The sequence below is a fragment of the Danio aesculapii genome, chromosome 5, assembly GCF_903798145.1.
Source record: "Danio aesculapii chromosome 5, fDanAes4.1, whole genome shotgun sequence".
NCBI lineage: Eukaryota > Metazoa > Chordata > Actinopteri > Cypriniformes > Danionidae > Danio > Danio aesculapii.
In genome coordinates, this window is record NC_079439.1 from 13426160 (window position 1) to 13447030 (window position 20871).

General features: G+C 31.5%; 1 protein-coding gene across 1 annotated transcript in view; it reads left to right on the top strand.

Moving 5' to 3' along the window:
- Positions 1-1979: 1979 nt before the first annotated feature.
- ppil2 (peptidylprolyl isomerase (cyclophilin)-like 2) overlaps positions 1980-20871 on the top strand; it is a 77639-nt gene continuing 58747 nt past the window's right edge. Inside the window, exons 1-5 of the mRNA XM_056457406.1 lie at positions 1980-2139; positions 2436-2485; positions 7177-7222; positions 9800-9862; positions 11185-11236. Coding sequence (XP_056313381.1) covers positions 2108-2139; positions 2436-2485; positions 7177-7222; positions 9800-9862; positions 11185-11236 — 243 coding nt within the window. The 5' untranslated portion in view covers positions 1980-2107. The remainder of the gene's footprint in view (positions 2140-2435; positions 2486-7176; positions 7223-9799; positions 9863-11184; positions 11237-20871) is intronic.

Sequence of the window (20871 nt, forward strand, 5' to 3'; positions counted from 1 at the left end):
AAGACGACTGTGTTTAGACGTCTATAAGACATCTATTAGACATCTTTTAAAAACAAAAAATGCTTGCTGGGATCTGTCTGTTTGACGGCTAATCTAGTTTTAGGCTATTCTCAAATGTCTATTAGATTTTCACTGATAGCCCGAATTTAGCCTTGTTTTAGCCAAGACGACTATGTTTAGACGTCTATTAGATATCTATTAGACATCTTTTAAATACAAAAAATGATTGCTGGGATTTGGCTATTTGATGACTAGTCTAGTTTTGGGCTATTCTTAAATGTCTATTAGATTTTCACTGACAGCCTGAATTTAGCCTTGTTTTAGCCAAGACGACTGTGTTTAGACGTCTATAAGACATCTATTAGACATCTTTTAAAAACAATAAATGCTTGCTGGGATCTGTCTATTTGATGGTTAGTCTAGTTTTTGGCCTATTTTTAGATGTCTATTAGATTTTCACTGACAGCCTGAATTTAGCCTTGTTTTAGCTAAGACGACTATGTTTAGACACCTATTAGACATCTATTAGATGTCTTTTAAAAAAACTAAAAATGTTGGGACAGTATTTAAATTTTTTTAACACCAAAGGAACAAATAAATAGAGAATAAAACCAAAAAAAGAAATAAAATTAGAGGCGATATATAAATTACAAGAAATTTGCATGAGAAATGAATTCCAAAATCGCATTTATCCTTTAACTTTTTTTTTTTTTTAATGTCTTTTAGGGATACGAAATAATGCTTAAGATCAATTTTAAACAAATACATTTTAGGTTTGGACCAGTTTTGTTTGTGTACATGGTACTTCCCATCTGCAGTGATCAGCAGGAGTACACCCCATTTTGAAAATTAATATTTTTCTCAGTGAATATAGGCAATGTATTTTGGTGCATTTAAACAAAACACATTCATTAAACAGACATATTTATTAAATTTATATTTTAGTCATCAAACATATTTAGAGATTGAAAGATAAAACAATTAAATTCAAGCAAAGTATTGCAAAAAAAATTACAACCTACAAAATTTCAAATACATTTTTCAATTTTTTTTGCTTCTCTTGATTTTTCCTCTTTTTAAATTTGTATTTAATATTTTTCTATAACATATACACCTGGCTGTACTAGTTTTTGGACAATTTAGACTTTGGACTGATTTAGCTTCAGTACTGACTAATCTAATGTATATTCACAAATATAATATTGTATAGCTATTTACAGTATTTACTAGGTAAGTTCCAAACTTTTCCATTCAGTCTGCTCAAAAAAGGGATTTCAAAAATTCTGTTTATTTATAACACTCACAGTGACTCTGTGGTTAGCACTGTCGCCTCACAGCAAGAAGGTCGCTGGTTCGAGTCCCAGCTGGGTCAGTTGAAGTTTGCATGTTCTCCCCATGTTGGCGTGGGTTTCCTCCGGGTGCTCCAGTTTCCCCCACAGTCCAAATACAAGCGCTATAGGTGAATTAGGTAAGCTAAATTGGCTTTAGTCTATGTGTGTATGTGAATAAGTGTTAATGAGTGTTTCCCATTACTGGGTTGCTGCTGGAAAGGCATCAGCTGTGTAAAACATACACTGGATAAGTTATGAATGAATGAATAAATGAATGAATGAAATTATAGTAAAAACTATTCAACTTTCAAGTGGATATATATTATATATTCACAGGTTTCACGTTTTTTTTATTTTTGTGGTCAACAAACATTAAGCACTTTGAAAAGCAAATAAATCAATAAACCAGGAGAGCTCATTGGGATACATATCATAAACAGACATGTTAGCTTCATATTAATTTAAAACAAAATCAGATTTACTTTACTTAAGTTCATTTAATGTTTTCTCAGATTTTAAATATCCACTCATTGTTGAGCATTATTGGTAGTAATAATAAAAAAAAACGAATCTTATCAACCGTATCTCAGTCAGATCGCTATTAACCGAAGAGGACCAAAAAAACATTCTGTCGTTTTAGGTCGGACGCCTTTACCGGTCGCGCCTGGGACGTACAGGAAGAAGAGTGTTTTAAACGGTCGTGCGTTTTGTGTTGATTGTTTATAAACTCCTAAACTTTTATTCTTTTATTCAGCACCACCGCTTAGGTCGCAAAAATGGGGAAAAGACAGCATCAAAAAGACAAGATGTGAGTTGCGGGAGTAAAACGTGACACGCTTGCTAACGGTTGAATTTTATTATTTCACTGAAAATTGAGCAGGCTTCTTTAACTGTAGCGGTTTGCTTTCTTTGTATTATTTATGGTTTGTAATGTTTATTTTTTTATTTTGAGACAGTAAGTCATTCTTCATTTAGTTGCAACGATGGTATTTTAATTTGTTCATGTATTAGATTCGGCGTCGTAACATGAAATATCTAAAGAACGAGGCAATACTCTTTATACGTTTTTAAAATTATTTATTCATTCAATACTCTGTTTTTCAGGTACATTACATCTACAGAATACACCCAGTTTTATGGAGGGAAGAAAGCAGGTATTTGTATTAACCTGATGTACTTTAAGTCATGTCAAGCTTTTGGGACTGTGGAACGTTCCATTTTTGTTTCTTTATCAAATTAAATATTCATTGAAAACGTATTGAAATGCAAAAGAAGTGCCTATATATATATTGCAATAACGTGTTTAAATTTAAACGTATTATCTTTTTATTGCTAAAGGCACTAGGTAACCAAACTCATATTTTAATAGATAAAACTATTTAGTTTAAATGCACCAAGATTATTGGCTATATTCTCTAAGACATGGATAAAAATATACATTTTCAAAAGGAGAATATACTCATTTATGCTGAGCACTGTACAGGGTTCATACAGTCATGGAAAACCTGCAAAAGTCATGGAATTTTGACATGGCATTTTCCAGGCCTGCAAAAGTTTCAGAAAAACCCACAAAGTTTTGTAAAAGTCATGGAAAACAGATATCTGTATACATGAATATAGGTTAGTTGTCTTGACTTATATTCTGTCCTTGGCCAATCACATACTCTCATTATTGGTGCGGTGTAAGCATTGTTTATGCGTCACGGTGGCACAGTGGGTAGCACAATTGCCTCACAGCAAGAAGTTCGCTGGTTGGGTCAGTTGGCATTTCTGTGTGGAGTTTGCATGTTCTCCCTGCGTTCGCGTGGGTTTCCTCCGGGTGCTCCGGTTTGCCCCACAAGTCCAATGACATGTGCAATAGGTGAACTGGGTAAGCTAAATTGTCTGTAGTGTATGTGCGTGTGTGTATGGATGTTTCCCAGTGATGGGTTGCAGTTGGAAGGGCATTCACTGTGTAAAACATATGGTGGATAAGTTGGTGGTCCATTCCGCTGTGGCGACCCCAGATTAATAAAGGGACTAAGCCGAAAAGAAAACGAATGAATGAAATATAAATTTAAACTAAATAGATTGTTGCGTGTTTTAAGAAATGCTGTAATAAATTTTAGCACGCATTGTTTTTCTTTTGCCACGTATATGTAGACATTGCATGAAACATTAGGTCATGAAAATTTAATTGAAATTCATGGAATTTTAGTAGTAAAATTGTGTATGAACCATGACGGTAATATTTAAAAATGATCTTAAATATAGCAAGTTTTTAAAACTTATGCTGACCAATGGAAATATTTAAAATGACTATGAATCTGTATTTTATCTTGAGCTGCACTGCGAAATTTAAATAAGTTGTCAAATCAATGATTCTTGTTCTAAATGTGCCTTACAGTTAGGGATGCATGATACTGGAAAAGACTGACAATGCGATATTTTGTTTTTCTGTGATTATACAGTGCTCAGCATATATATGTAAACCCCTCACAAATCTATCTTTTTAATTAATATTTTTAATAGAAAGCTATATAATATTATATTTGTGCATGCATTAGATTAGTTAGTACTGAAGCCAAATCTAAATAAATAACTTACAATAACGGTCCAAAAACTAGTACAGCCAAATTTATATGTTATAGAAAAATATTAAATACAAAATAAAAAAAAAGAGGAAAAATCAAGAAAAGCTAAGTTTTGCAAGTTCATTTATTTTTTTCAGTATTTAGCTTGAATTATATTGTATGGTGACTAAAATATTCTTTTAATAAATATATCTGTTTAATTAATCAGTTTTGTTTAAATGCACCAGAATATATTGCCCATATTCACTGTGAAATAGATACAAATATTCATTATCAAAATGGGCTGTACTCAATTATGTTGAGCACTGTATATTGCAATATGAATATAATTTAACAAGATGAATATTTTGGAAAAAACTGACAATTTTATATTGATTGTTATGATTTTGTATAGGGGAGTGCATCTGCATAAAATATTCACAATTCTACAAAAATAGAACACAAAATAATTTAATTTAACGTACAGATGAAAACAATAGAACAAAAGTAAAAATTAAATTAGCAACACTTCATGGTTTTTGGAGTCTAACAGTATTGAGATAAATAATTAAATGTAAAATAACATTGGTCTTCTTTTTATAAATATGATTTATATATTTTTCTTCAATGTTCTATAATTTATACATGTTTTCTTTTATTAATAAACATATGAACCCAATCAATTAAATATAATCGTTAAAGCAGAAAATGTTATCATTTCTTGTGTCTGAATTGTTTAAATTAACTTGAAATCTCTTGAGATGCTGCGATGTGACTAGCAGATTCAAACAAAAACAGAAATGTGCGCACATCTAAAAATCTTAATGGTAGGTGCTTGATCAAAAATTAACACAGTAGCTAAAGATCAATGAAGATCAATTAACTGTTGAAGACCATGTAGGTCGAAACGTTGTGACATCAAAGAACTTTTGAGAGCTAAAGTGGCAGTGTGCCGATTTTTCTTTTGATCTTTTGCTACTATTGCAGATTCACACATTGTGATATCGATGCTGAACCAATATATTGTGCAGCCCTACTTAGTCATTTTTAGGTATTAACTATTGGTCCACTGAATGGCATTTTGGTAGCTGTCCTGTATATAGATAGATAGATAGATGTATGTATGGATGGATGGATGGATGGATGTATGTATGGATGGATGGATGTATGTATGTATGGATGGATGTATGTATGTATGGATGGATGGATGTATGGATGTATGGATGGATGGATGGATGGATGGATGGATGGATGGATCGATGGTGCGATAGATGGATGGATGTATGGATGGATGGATGGATGGATGGATGGATGGATGGATGGATGGATGGATAGATGGATGGATAGATAGATAGATATATGTATGTATATATAGATAGATATATGTATGTATATTTAGATAGATAGATAGATGTATAGATAGATAGATGTATAGATGTATATATAGATAGATGGATGGATAGATAGATAGATAGATAGATAGATAGATAGATAGATAGATAGATAGATAGATAGATAGATAGATATATGTATGTATATATAGATAGATATATGTATGTATATATAGATAGATATATGTATGTATGTATGTATATATAGATAGATAGATAGATGTATAGATAGATAGATAGATGTATAGATGTATGGATAGATAGATAGATGTATGGATAGATAGATAGATGTATGGATGGATAGATAGATAGATAGATAGATAGATAGATAGATAGATAGATAGATAGATAGATAGATAGATAGATAGATAGATAGATAGATAGATAGATAGATAGATAGATAGATAGATAGATGTATAGATAGATAGATAGATGTATAGATGTATATATAGATAGATAGATGTATGGATAGATAGATTGATGTATGGATGGATAGATAGATAGATAGATGTATAGATAGATGTATAGATAGATAGATAGATAGATGTATAGATAGATGTATAGATAGATAGATAGATAGATGTATAGATAGATAGATAGATAGATGTATAGATAGATAGATAGATAGATGTATAGATAGATAGATAGATAGATAGATAGATAGATAGATAGATAGATAGATAGATAGATAGATAGATAGATAGATAGATAGATAGATAGATAGATAGATAGATAGATAGATAGATAGATAGATAGATAGATAGATAGATAGATAGATAGATGTATGTATGTATGTATAGATAGATATATGTATGTATGTTTATATAGATAGATATATGTATGTATGTATATATAGATAGATAGATAGATGTATAGATAGATGTATGTATATATAGATAGATATATGTATGTATGTATATATAGATAGATAGATAGATAGATAGATAGATAGATAGATAGATGTATAGATAGATGTATGTATATATAGATAGATATATGTATGTATGTATATATAGATAGATAGATAGATAGATAGATGTATAGATAGATAGATGTATAGATGTATATATAGATAGATAGATGTATGGATAGATAGATGTATGTATGGATGGATAGATAGATAGATAGATAGATAGATAGATAGATGTATATATAGATAGATATATGTATGTATGTATAGATAGATAGATAGATGTATAGATAGATAGATAGATAGATAGATGTATAGATAGATAGATGTATAGATGTATATATAGATAGATAGATGTATGGATAGATAGATAGATTGATGTATGGATGGATAGATAGATAGATGTATAGATAGATAGATAGATAGATAGATAGATAGATATATGTATGTATGTTTATATAGATAGATATATGTATGTATGTATGTATGTATATATATATATATAGATAGATAGATGGATAGATGGATAGATAGATAGATAGATAGATAGATAGATAGATAGATAGATAGATAGATGTATAGATGTATATATAGATAGATAGATAGATAGATAGATAGATAGATAGATAGATAGATAGATAGATAGATAGATAGATAGATAGATAGATAGATAGATAGATGTATAGATGTATATATAGATAGATAGATGTATGGATAGATAGATAGATAGATAGATAGATAGATAGATAGATAGATAGATAGATAGATAGATAGATAGATAGATAGATAGATAGATAGATAGATAGTGATTATAAATCAAAACTTTAAAAAATGTATTTCAGACTTTGGAACAATATTGTATGTAATGCTGTTGGTTTTCCTGTTGCACTCTTCTTTGATTGTACCGTATGTGGTCTTGTTTTCTGCACTTTACTGTTGATATTGCTGTTGATTTTGCCTCTGAAATGAGCCTTTTGTGATCTTGTTTACAGAAATCCCACAAGCCAATTTCAGACGCTTGCCCTTTGATCATTGCAGGTGAGTTTTATGCACAACACTTCTTTCATGTTTGACAGAAGCTATTTGTGTTTCTTCTGGTCAGTGATTTAGGTCTAGTAAAATAGTCAGCTTTCATAACTGATGATGTGAAGCTTCATTTGCTGGGTTCTGCTAGTTAAATAAAGCAATCTGTCACAAGACGTTTTTTTATTTCTGTTATCTTGAATGCATGAAATATGATAATGTTTAAGTTGTACCAATCCCAGTCAATTATTTAAAACCAGATTGCATGTTTTAATAACACATACAGTGGTGTGAAAAGGTATTTGCCCCCTTACTGGTTTCTTATTTTTTTGTATGCTTGTTACACTTTTTAATGTTTCGAATCATCAAACAAATTTAAATATTAGTCTTAAGATTTTTTTAGGGGTTTTTCATCTTTTATTGGGATAGGATAGTGGAGGACAAACAGGAAAGCATAGGAGCTCGAGCCGGGAACCAAACTCGTGTCACTGAGCACCATGCACTTAGCCACTAGGCTATTAGCACTGACAATATTAATCAAAGATAGCAGAAATAAACACTTAATGCAGTTTTTAAATGAATTTTTTTTTATTATTAAGCAAAAACAACATCCCAAACTACATAGCCCTGTGTGGAAAAAAGGGTTTGCTCCTGCTAAAACATAAAATTGGTTTATCACACCTGAGTTCAGTTTCTCTAGCCTCACCCAGGGCCTGATTACTGCCACACCTCTTCACAATCAAGAAATCACTTTAATTGCAGCTGCCTTACAAAGTGAAGTAGACCAAAAGATCCTCAAAAACTAGACATCATGCCGAGATCCCAAAGAAATTCAAAAACAAATGAGAAAGAAAACAATTGAAATCTGGAAACTGGTTATAAAGTCATTTCTAAAGCTTAGGCACATGTCATCTTGTAGCACAAAAAGTCATGTTTTGAGGTTTTGGGTTTAGCTTTTACTCTAGATCAAAGGTCTCAAACTCGATTCCTGGAGGGCCGCAGTACTGCACAGTTTTGCTTCAACCAAACACAGCTGATCTGAACTAATCAATGACTACGTTTACATGGACATCAGTAATCGAATTATTTGCTTTAATCTAATTTAGAGAATAATAAGCGTAAGGTGTTTACATGAGTTGCTTTTTGAATGTTTCTTTCATGATCCCGTTTTACATGTTATAGCACATAATTCGATTAACGTCATTGCGTCACAGCGCAATCTGCATTTCCTCTGGAGTTTCATGTAATTTCGGGTGTTGCATTTTTAATTTGTCGACTTGAACTGCAGTTTGGCACTTTCACTTTCATTCACGAACATTTCATGCTCGCCCTCCGTGACAAACGAGATATTGAATGAGTATGAGCTGCTGGAAGTGTTGTTTTAATGAAAGTTTATACTGCATGCTGAATGGAAGAGAAAAAAAAACCTCCGCATTTCACGATGCAGGTGTCTGTGGTCTGCACTGACTGGGTAGGTGCAAAGAGTGTCAAACAGCCATGTGTGTGTGTGTGTGTGTGGACTTCCCGATCGCAAAACGCTCCGAAAAGTCCTACATTACAGTAATAATTCGATTAAGGTGTTTACATGTCTGTAATGCACTTCAATAATGTGACTAAAATCAGCATACTCCACACATCTTAATTCGATTTCTCTTTAGTCCGATTATGACCTTATTCTAGTTAAATTAATCAAAAATTGCTGTTTACATGGTTAACTCTTAATCAGAGTATTGTCTTAATCGCATTAAAATTGAATTATTGGTGTCCATGTAAACATAGTCAATGTGTTCATGACTACTAGAAACTATTAAGCACGTGTAAGTTGGAACTGGTTGAAGCTAAACTATGCAGAACTGCGGACCTCCAGTAATTGAGTTTGAGACCATTTGTCTAGAAGGTTAGGAGATTGTTTAGAAATAATGTTACCAAACAAGCTGTTTGCTGATCTGTTTTTTTGGCTCAGAAGTCACATATATCAGCTTAAGGCCCTGTCCACTTTTTTTGTGTGCAGTTTCGCTGTTTGTCCACACGAAAACGTTGTATCATGTGAAACCAAAACTTTCTAAAAACTCTGACTAGGATGAAGACTTTTGGCAACTCCACGTACAGTTTGGTCATGTGGATGCTACAACAAGAGTTTTTGCCTCATGACGTCAGCGTGCGCAATGTTTTCTCCTTTCTGATAGGACGACACATCTAGGTTCACACCAAATGCAGATGAATGTGGCAAATCTGTATGTTCGCGACAAACTTATTTTACATTGTTCGACCACGGGATAGTAATCTGCCTCTGTTCTCATGTTTGTGTTGTGTCTTGTATGCTATTTACTCGCGCGAATACTTAATTCTCTGGTGTGAAGTCAGTAAAAAAGTGTCTATCACCACCTGTTGGTTCGGCATGCCCTTAATATGTTTCACAGTGCTTTTTTTGTGTTTTCATGTGGACAGAGATTTTTTTTTTAAAGCGAAAGGGGGGAAACTCACTGTTTATAAAAATACAGTTTAAAAATGTAAGTGTGGACATGGCCTAGGTGTCATGCTATATGCTTGGGTGTTTCAATCTTAATGTTTGTCTCTTATTCCTTTTCATAGTTTGTCTCTTCAGCCCTTTGAGTATCCCATGTGCACAGTGGATGGGGTGGTTTTTGACCTAATGTGAGTATGTCAGTCTTACTATCATCAGCAAAATAAGACATTTGTTAAGCCATTATTTTTGTTCATGACTGTATAGTTGATTATATTTATTAGTTATGTACTTATAGTTGGTTTAGTTATTGTTGCACTACTGTTTGGGTGAGAAATTACTTACTTTAATTCAGCAGAAAAATCATATTTAATGTTTTTATTAGTGCTGGGCAAAGATTAAACATGATTCATTGCATAAATTTATTTTTTGACGTAAAATGTGTGTATTTATTATATATATTTAATACAGTGCACATGACTTTTTCTTTGCATAGATATTTGAATGTGTATATATAATTTGTATCATATATCTATATGTTTTATATCTAAATATAACTAAAACGATTCTCTAATCTATGCATGCATGTGTGTTTTTATATACATAATGAAAATACATTGTACACACACATATTTTATGCCAAAACAAACTTTTATTTTTATTTTTTATTTTTAAATTTATGATTAATCTTTTCCCAGCACTAGTTTTTAGTGTGTTTTTTGTTTGTTTGTTTTTTGAAGTTATTATGTAAATAATTTTTATCTATATTGAACTTGCCATGAATAAATAAATAAACAAACAAATAAACTTTACTTCAGCAAGGATGCATTAATGTGAAAATCTGACTCTGGACTACAAATCCACCAGTCTTTAGTTGCACGGATATATTTGTAGAAATGGACAACAATACATTGAATGAGTTTTTTTATGCCATCAATTATTATATGTAAACATCATGTTCTATGAAAACATTTAGTAAATTTCCTACCATGAATATATCAAAACATAATTTTTGATTAGTAATATTTATTGTTAAGATTTTAATTTGGGGATTTTGTCAATATTTAGATGTTTTTGAACCTTCAGATTCCAGATTTTGCTAAATGCAAAGCTTTTTATATGAAAAAACAAAACAATAAACTAACCCTTATTACTGATTTTGTGGACCAGGGTCTCATTTTTGAATGTTTTTAACATTCATGATAATAATAAATGATTGATTAGCCACTCAGCAGATTGAAATGTTTTTTTTATAGTTTGTTTGTGACTTGCAAAGTCCAGTGTACTGATGCTGAAAATGACACTTGTCCCTATTCTTTCTATTTTTCAAATTATAGTAATATTCACAATATTGTTGTTTTTACTATATTTTATGTAAAAACCTTGATAAACATTACTAGTTTCAACAACAATAGAAAATCTAAAACTGACACTTGAACAGAAGTATAGTTATTATTGTAAATGATGTAATGATGGTGCTAGAAAAAACTAATAACATTTGTTTTCTTTTTAGGAGCATAGTGCCTTGGATTAAGAGATTTGGTACCAACCCCATAACTGGAGAGGTATTTAATTATTTATATATTCATTATAAATTGATTATTTGACACTACAAAATACATTTAGGCCTGAAATTGGTCAAATCCAGCATGGGTTAAACCACTAGAGGGCACCAGACTCCATCAGGAGAAGCAAAACACAAAGTCTGATGACCAGTAAAACTGCAATGTGGTCAACTCAATGCTGATAGCAAAGCGTTTAAAGCTATAACCCAAAATCTGTGGTTGTACATGTTTTAGGAATTAATAAGTTTTATAAGAACGGTGTTTAGTGATGCTTTCTAAGAAACTGTTAACCCTTTGTAATAAGAATGTTGCTTGTGTATGCTACAGATCTCAATTACACCTAAAATCATGCTGCTTGTTAAAAAGAGATATTTTTTACTTTTTGTTTTTTTCTACTCAAATCTCATAGACTTACTGTTATTTTTTGGTGTTGTCACGAATAATGGATTCAAGATAGATTATAGTAAATTTTTCGATGGTTAATATTACTGCTTCAATTTTTCATTATTATCATTAAAACCTTGATGGATTTTTTTGATTTTGAATTTTGATTTTGATTTACTTTTTAAATGAATGATTTTATTAAACAGTTAATAAATATATATTTTAATAAATATAAAACAATTAAGGAATATATATTTTTATATACAGTATATATTTTTATATACACTTCCATTCATGTAAAGTATGTCCTGCATGCTGTTGAAAATACTGAACAGAAGCTTGACTTTATAAAATTAAATCACAAATCAAATCCGAATATCAGTCAGAAAAATCAAAACTGGATATTTTTGTGCATTCACACAAGGCTTTTGTTCTTTTATTACGGAGCTTTATGCATTTTTGTGAAAAACAAGGTGAACATGGATCCCTTTGAGGTAGTTTTCCATTTGGATGTTTGCAAACAAAACATTGAATAAGAAATTCAAATATTACTAAAACAACACACAAAAAACTTGCATGAAATCCAAAAAATCCTAAATGAAAAGTTGATTGTTGTTTACCCCAAAATTGCGTAAAGCTGAAAATTTTAATTATTGTTTGTTCATTTTCAGATAAATATCTTGGTGTAATGTGTGAGTGCATTTAGGTAATGATAATAATGGTAACCATGATAAAGTTGCTCACTATTGTAATGCTATGAAATTTTCGTACATTCAGAGTGTTTGTAGGGTCTTAAAAAGTCTTACATTTTCAAAAACTACATTTTAGGTCTTAAAAAGTCTTTACTGAAATATGGTGTTGTAGGTCTTAAATCTTTTTAAACAGTTCTTAATTTTCCTTTGTTTATGTAAAGCTACCCAATCGGTCCAACACGAATCCAATCACCAACAATACATCTCACTAAAACTTTTAGCAAAACTCTATTTAAAACTAATATTATAAGAGTCTGTTGTGCATACATTTAGTTTATGTTGAAAACAATATAATGGATACAACTAGGGTCTGCTTGTTTTGACCTCGTTTAAAATATGTGGCTAAGAAATAACTAATTAGAAACTTTTTTTTGATGGGGCAAGTAAAAAAAAATATTCTGCTGGGCCATTAAAAAATTCTTAGCATTTAGCCCCATATAAGTCTGCAATTTCATTCTTGGTGGTCTTAAAAAGGTATTAAAAAGTGTTAAATTTGACCCCGAATGTTTCATTCCATTTTACATTACTTTAGAGTCTTGTGAGTTTGCTTTCTTAATTTGGTGTAGTAAGTGCTGTTATTGTTAACTCATCCAAATAACTTTGGATAAATGATATGAGGCAGAGTTCAAATAAAATGTTAAATATAACACAAATATACCATAACAGAATTACTAAAAAATAGAATATTGAAATGAATTCTAAAATATTAAGGCACTGTAAAAAATGCTGGGTTCTACACAATTCCTTCATGTTGTCCCAACACAAATAGATTAAGTTGCCTGAATTGTTTTCGCAAATGTAAATGGATTGAACATAAAACAATTAAGCTGTCTAAAAAAATCCACAAAAATAGTGTAAAAAAAGCCTCTAAAAAAACATTTAAAACACTGCGCGATGTAAGAATCAGCTCTTTGGTTTAAATCACATTCAAACTTTGGGGAGTCGAATCCGAAGATTCGAACGTGATTCACATAGAATTATTTAAAGCTTACACTTAACCTAAGTATTTGTCCAGCAAAGAGAATGGTCAGTGCAAAGCAATGCTGTATTATAATATTACATGGCCAACAATAAAAATATAAAACAGTATTATTTAATGAGCAAGGTAGCAGTATCTGATGCTGAGGCGTTAACTTATAAAGCACACAACACACCAACAAGGAACTTAATAGCAAAACACAAGTTTATTGCTACTCTATAACACGACGTACTAATCTACATCAAACAAACGCACACATACACACACACACACACACACACACACACACACACACACACACACACACACAAGCAGTTTGAGGAGAGTTATGACGGAGAGCGAGAGGATTCAAATTCTAGCATTTGCTAAGTTCTTAGCATTGCAACCTGAGAGAAACCATAAAAGCAGAGAATGTTGCTATTCTTTACTACTTAATTCACACCAGTTTCAGCAATGGATAGAAACCTTGTAAACTATTAACACAACTAAAAGCCGTTCATATTCATAATTTCATTGCATACTTTTCAAAATATATGCAATTTTATGATTTGAGTTTTATTTTGAAGAGCAGTCAAGCTTTATATGTCGCTTTGAGAGAAAATACTCTATTAGTGTATGCATCTAGAAGTCACGATTGAGACTATATGAAGATATTGCCAGGCCTGCTGTGTGCCAGGAGTGGATGTGGGTGTAAATTGCTGTATAATCAGTTCACTGGACGCACGTCGCTGCACTTGTAATTTATTGAAACAGGAGTTCTAGGATCTCTGCGTCTGCATGTATAATCAGTTAGCTCTAGCATCAGCCAATGTGTACACAATGACTTCCTCAGATGTAAAGCAGCATGTATTGCGTTTTCTTGCTTCAGTGTCCTTCGAAGCACATGGCTGTCTTCTGTAATTTGTCTTTACATCTTCATGAGTGCAAGTCTGGACATGCCTTTGTGATGGTGTGTGTGTGTAGGCTGTTGTACACACAGTTGGACTCCGTTATCTGAAGTATTTATGATTGATTTGTTTCGGTAGATGGAGAGGAGGAGAGTAAGTACTGAATTTGTCAAGGGGTGATAGGAGAAACAGATTCTGTGTGTCTGTCTGTGTGTGTGTAATGGTGACCTTTGCTGAGATCTTTAGGACATGTCAAGACTTGTTCTCCTGTGCAGACATCATGTTCTCTTGTGTTCTGCTCTAGATTTTTGTATTTTAATGTTTATTAGTGAAGCATGTAGAAGGATGTGTTGTTTTTTGAGATGTGATGCATTGGTGAAGTGTCGATCTATGTTGGATAGGCCAAGCCAGTTTGTTTATATAGTATAGTATGGTATATGATGATAAAGGTCTTTATGTAAAAAAAGTATTTAAAAATTAAAAATAATAATAAAGGATGTTTCAGAAATGACATTTAAATAACTGAAATACATTCATTTATGATTGGCTGTAACTTTGTAAATAAGAATTATGGAAGCCACATTAAGCCATATGACAAAACAAATCAGGTGTATTATATTGATGTTTAAGGTAAGAAAGGTCAAAATTGTGAATTGTAAAGTATGTTATAAATAAATATACTATGAATGCTTTTGACTTCTATGTATAATATGGCGTATTACTTAAAGGAATAGTTCACCCAAAAATTCGTCACCTTGAAATTATACGGTTCTATCTGCGTTCGGAATGATTTTGAGATATTGAGCGTGTGTAACATTTGTTTTTTTAAAAGAAAAAGTCTCAAAATGTAAACAACTTATCAAAAAACATCCCATAATGTAAATAAGTTGTCATTTATTAAGAATATGTCAATAACTCAATTTTGACAAAAATGTCAGATAGAACCTTATAATTCTATGGTGATGGATTAACATTTACTTCATTCACTTGTATAAACCTGTAACCATGACATCCATAGTAGGAAAAACATGTTCTATGGAAGTCAGCGTTTACTGGTTTTCAACATTTTTCAATGCTTTGTATCTAAGTCATAATGAACTATCGCTTTACTTGCTCGCTTACTTACTAACTGACTCACTCCCAGGGCCGTTTATATCGAAGTTGATTTTAGCCGCACCAAATTGGTGTTTCAAAACATCTTATTTTTACGAGTTAAGTTGTTAACCCAACTCTCAACACCCAACCTGGAGGACCAGGACATACACACATACACTACCAGGGTTCATACGTTCATGGGAAACTTGGAAAAGTCATGGAATTTTTGACACAGCATTTTCCAGGCCTGGAAAAGTTTTGGAAAAACAGAAAATCCCACAAAGTTTTTGAAAAAGTCGTGGAAATTACATTGTCATTTAGCAGACATTTTTGTCCAAAATTACTTAAGCTGCGGTCACACTAGAGCTTGTGCTTGCAAAATTCTGTCGTACGGTGCAGCGAAAAGGGGCGGGGTTAATTGTTATGATTCAACGTTGTATATAAAATATGGTTGCTCCATATTTTAACTTATTGTAAATTATTAAAATAAGTTGGGGTGTTAAAAAAACAGTATCAGAGTTTCTGCGGGGTCTTAAAATGTCTTATCTCAAAATCTAAATTTTAGGCCTTAAAAAGTCTTAAATTTACTGAAATGTTGTGTTGTAGCTCTTTTTTAAACAGCTCTTAATTTTCATTTGTTCATGTATTGCTACCAAATATGGCCATTAACACCCATACAAACACCAACAATCCATCTCAATAAAACATTTTATTTAAAAAGATAATTCTATCGTTATTCATCGTAATGTTTTAATTATTTCGCTTATAACAACATGTTTAAACGTGATCCATTTATTTACTGCTAAGGACAGATTGTTGTGCATAGATTTAGTTTATTATAGTTTTTAAAACTTTTAAAACAATTGTTCATTTTTTTATTTTAAAGAAAGTTTATGTTGGGAAAAAAGTGTATGGATACAAGTAGAGCTTGCTTGTTTTTACACAATATTTTAAATATTTTGCCAAGAATTTTTTTAAATTATAAATATATAATTGTATTCTTATATGTATTCAATTATAATATATATATTTTTTGATGGGGCAAATAAAACTCTTTTTCCATCCGAGCCATTTGAAAAATTCCTTAGTGTTTATCCCTTTATGAGTCTAAAATGTGATTCATAATGGTCCTAAAATGTCTTAATGTCTTCAATTTAACTTGGTGAAACTTGCAGAAACCCTGAATATTATTAAGTAGGTAAAGATAAATGCTCTATTCATTTTCTCAATAGGGTAATTTTAACAACTAATAAAGCTTTAAAAAATGTATTACAAGCTCTGAGGTTGTTAGTCAGTTCTATTTGATTTAGCAGAAGTCATCTGTTTGCATTATTTAACTTATTTTTATACTTTTTTTTAACTGAAGAAATAAAAGAATCAAAGTATTTGTGGTAAAAAGGGCATTACTAATGATGCCTTAAAAATATCCCACCAATCAGAGAGTTGTGGTGAACAAATTGTGCCAAATATGTAGTTTCTATTCATATAATATATGATATCATTCAGCTGAACTCATAATTATTAGCCCCCCTTTGAATTTTTTTTCTTTTGTAAATATTTCCCAAATGATGTTTAACAGAGCAAGGAAATTTTCACAGTATGTCTGATAATGTTTTTTTCTTCTGGAGAAAGTCTAATTAGTTTTATTTCTGCTAGAATAAAAGGTGTTTTTAATTTTTAAAAAATCCATTTTAAGGTCAAATTATGTCTGAAAAAAAAAACTGTCTACAGAACAAACCATCGTTATACAATAACTTGCCTAATTACCCCCTAACCTGCCTAGTTAATCTAGTTAACCTAGTTAAGCCTTTAAATGTCACTTTAAGCTGTATAGAAGTGTCTTGAAAAAATATCTAGTCAAATATTATTTACTGTCATCACGGCAAAGATAAAATAAATTTATTAGGAATGAGTTATTAAAACTATTATGTTTAGAAATGTGTTGAAAACTAAATGTCCCTATAATCGTCTCTAATAATTCAGGGGGCTAATAATTCTGACTTCAACTGTAGCTGGGTGATGCTTTTCTTCTTTCTTCACTGCATCCATTTATCCCAAAAACAACCTGAAATACTGATTCATCTGACCACAACACACGTTTCCTCTGTGCGATGGTTCATTCCAGATGCCTCCGAGTCCAAAAAAGTCCACGGCGCTTCTGGACACTGTTAACATAGGGCTTCTTTTTGGCACAGCAGTTTTTTTTTTGGCACAGCAGAATTCTGCAGCAGTCCCGTAGGATGTAATGAAGACCACAACTCTCATGAGTCCACACTCAGTCACGCCATCATCAAACTATGCCTTTGTTGTGGATATGCATACAGTGGCTTTACATTTTTGTGTAGCATATCGATCAGGTGGTTTACGAAGAGTTTTCAGTCTGAGATTAGCAATCAGATGTCCAGTGTGTTCGGCTACTGGGTTAACCAGAGAGGCAGAGGCTTAAAGAGAAATAATCCTGGGGGATGATGACTGTATCCTACACACATTTGAATCAGTGTGTCACTGGATCAGGGTGAGCTCCGGTTATATGTGTCCTGCAGGCAAAACAGTCCTCTGTCACCAACCGTAAAAGCCACTAGCAACAGAGTCAGTGACGTATGGTTTACTTATTACTGCTACATGAATAATATGCTGCATTCGCATTGAAAAAAAAAAATTTAAAATACAGTTCAAAAGTTTGAGGTCGGTAAGAATTTGCAGTGTTTGTACAAGTGCTGCAAATCCTTCAAAATGCTTGACTTTCATCCTAGGGTTTTCAAGATTTGAATAATGCTTATATTTTGCGTAAAGAAACTGCTTGAATATGTAGCTGTGTTGCTTTCATAATAATGTATGTAACTAAATAGGTATTAATAATTAACTATAAGAATAAATATTTATGCTTTTTAATTTAATGAAAAGAGAGATTACTACTTCATGTGTCAACATTGCATGAACTAAAAATAGATATTCATTTTAGATGAAAGATGGCACATTTAAGATGCAAGTAAATGGCTGCAAAGAGAGAAAATGCTTGGGAAAAACATGCCATCACAACCTGTCTTTAGAATACTATACTACATGTTAACTAATAGGTGGTTCATTCTGCTGTGGCGACCCCTGATTCATAAAGGGACTAAGCTGAAAAGAAAATAAATGGATAAATGAATGTTAACTAATAATATCTGATATAATGTGATGAAGAATGTATTTTGCCACACTTTTAAAATGATCTAAATCAGTGTTTCCCAACCCTGTTCCTGAAGGCACACTAACAGTACACATTTTCAACGTCTTTTTTAATCAAACACACCTGATTCAACTCCTCAGAACATCATAATAGAGGCAAGACATCCAAAATATATACTGTTGGTGTGCCTTCAGGAACAGGGATAGGAAACACTGCTTTAAATATTTGAAACTGCACCTGGAAAGTGCTTCAAAGGTGCTCAAATTGGTCTTTTGAAAAGGTGTAAGAACCCTCAATTTAAATGATTTTGAGATCTCTCATTTTAAAAGACTTTTATGTTTTGATGAATTTATTATCATTTCTGATCAGTAACATTTAATTCTTAAAAAACAAACAAAACAACTTACTGACCACAAAGGTTTGAACAGTAGGGTACATACCTTTTAATATCAATGTTTTACGAGATGGACACGCAAACAGGCAATAGAAAAGGTGGAAGAACCCTCAATTTGAAATGTTTTTGAAATCTCTTCTTTTAAAAGATTTTTATATATTTTTTTGATTATGTAGTACTTTTTTCCAAATGAGTCCTGATGAAATAAGGCTAAAAACGAGCGTTTCTTTAAAATCTAAATCTTTTGAAAAATTATTAACGCTTAACTGCCACTTTTGATTAATTAAATGTATCATTTCTGATCAATAACATTTAATTCTTTAAAGAAAAAAATACTTACTAACCACAATGGTTTGAACAGTAGGGTACATTAATAAATATCAATATTTACGAGCTGGAAAACCAACCAGGCAACACTTTTTATTTTGGAAAAGAACCCTGAAGTTAAAATATTTTTGAAATCTCTTATCTTAAAATAATTTTTATTTATTTTTATTACGTAGTACTTTTTTCCGAAATGCCTTTTGAGGAAATAGGAAGTTCAAAACAGCATTTATTTTAAATCTTTTGAAAAAATTAACAATGTTTAACTCCCACATACTGTAAAAAGTGATACGTTACTTAAAGCGAGTAAAATTGCCTTAAAGGCAACAAGCTGACTTCACAAAGATAATGCAAGTAAATCCACTGTAACTGTTAGGTTAACTTAATTATAATTATGTTAATTAACCTCACTTTTTTTAAAGTCAACTAATTCCTTTTTACAGTGTCAGACTATTTTAGTACATCTGTTTTCAAATAATTACTGTAATTATCACAATATTGCATATTTGGTGCTTCATTAAGTTCATAAAATCTACAATTATAGCCTGTATTTAATTTAGAAGATGCGCTGGAGTCTGGAAGAGCAGATTTATTTTACTGTATGTAATTTTTGCTATAGACACAAGTAAAGCTGGAAAAAAGCAAATATAATAAAGGTGTATAGGAAAAACGTGATTAGTTTAGTTTTATTTAAAAAAGTGAGTTCAATTTGCATACTTATAAAAATGAAGCTAACCTAACAGTTCCGAGTTACAATAGCTTTACTTACATTATTTTTGTAAAGTCAACTTGGTGCTTTTAAGGCAATTGGTTTACTCACTTTAAGTAACTAATCTAATTTCTGCAAAATTGTTGCAAACAATTTATATGGGTTTATTTTAAACAAATTAAATGCAGTAATGTTGGTAAGACTTTATTTTGTTGGTCGCTATTGCACATTGTGTTGATCAAAAGTTGCATTGCAACTACATGCCTATTAATTCTCATTTGAGTATTAGTAGATTGTCTGATTAATATCCGCTGATACTACTCCTTCAACAGACATTCAACTGACTATAAGAAACTTTGCAAGTACATGTCAACTTACACTAACCCTAACCCCAACCTAACAGTTTATTTATATTCTAATGAGAATTAGTTGGCATGTAGATGCAATGTAACTTAAATTCAACAAAATGCGTTAAAGGGACCATCAAAATAAATTGATACCATAATGTTCAACTTAATTTGTTTGTTTAAATTCAGCCCACATAAATTGTTTGCAATCACTTAATTTTTTTTTTTGTATATTCAAGGAGTCATCTTCGAATCACTTTTTTAGTGTACTTTTAATGAATTTAATGTATCATTTCTGATCAATAACATTTCATTCTTAAAAAAAAAAATACTTACTGACCACAAAGGTTTGAACAGTGGTGTACATTATTGTTTAAATATCAATGTTTATGAGCTGAAAAACCAGCCAGGCAACACGTAACATCACTTTTGCCAACTTTCTTTTCTTTTTAAACTAAAGTTTCTTTGTTCTTTTATCTGTGAGCAATTAGACACATGAATGACCTTTTTCATATTTCTTTTAAACTATAGTTTCACATGACTAAGTGGTGTTTAAAGTGAGTGCCAGTCTGTTTATGTCTTGTCTTATCAT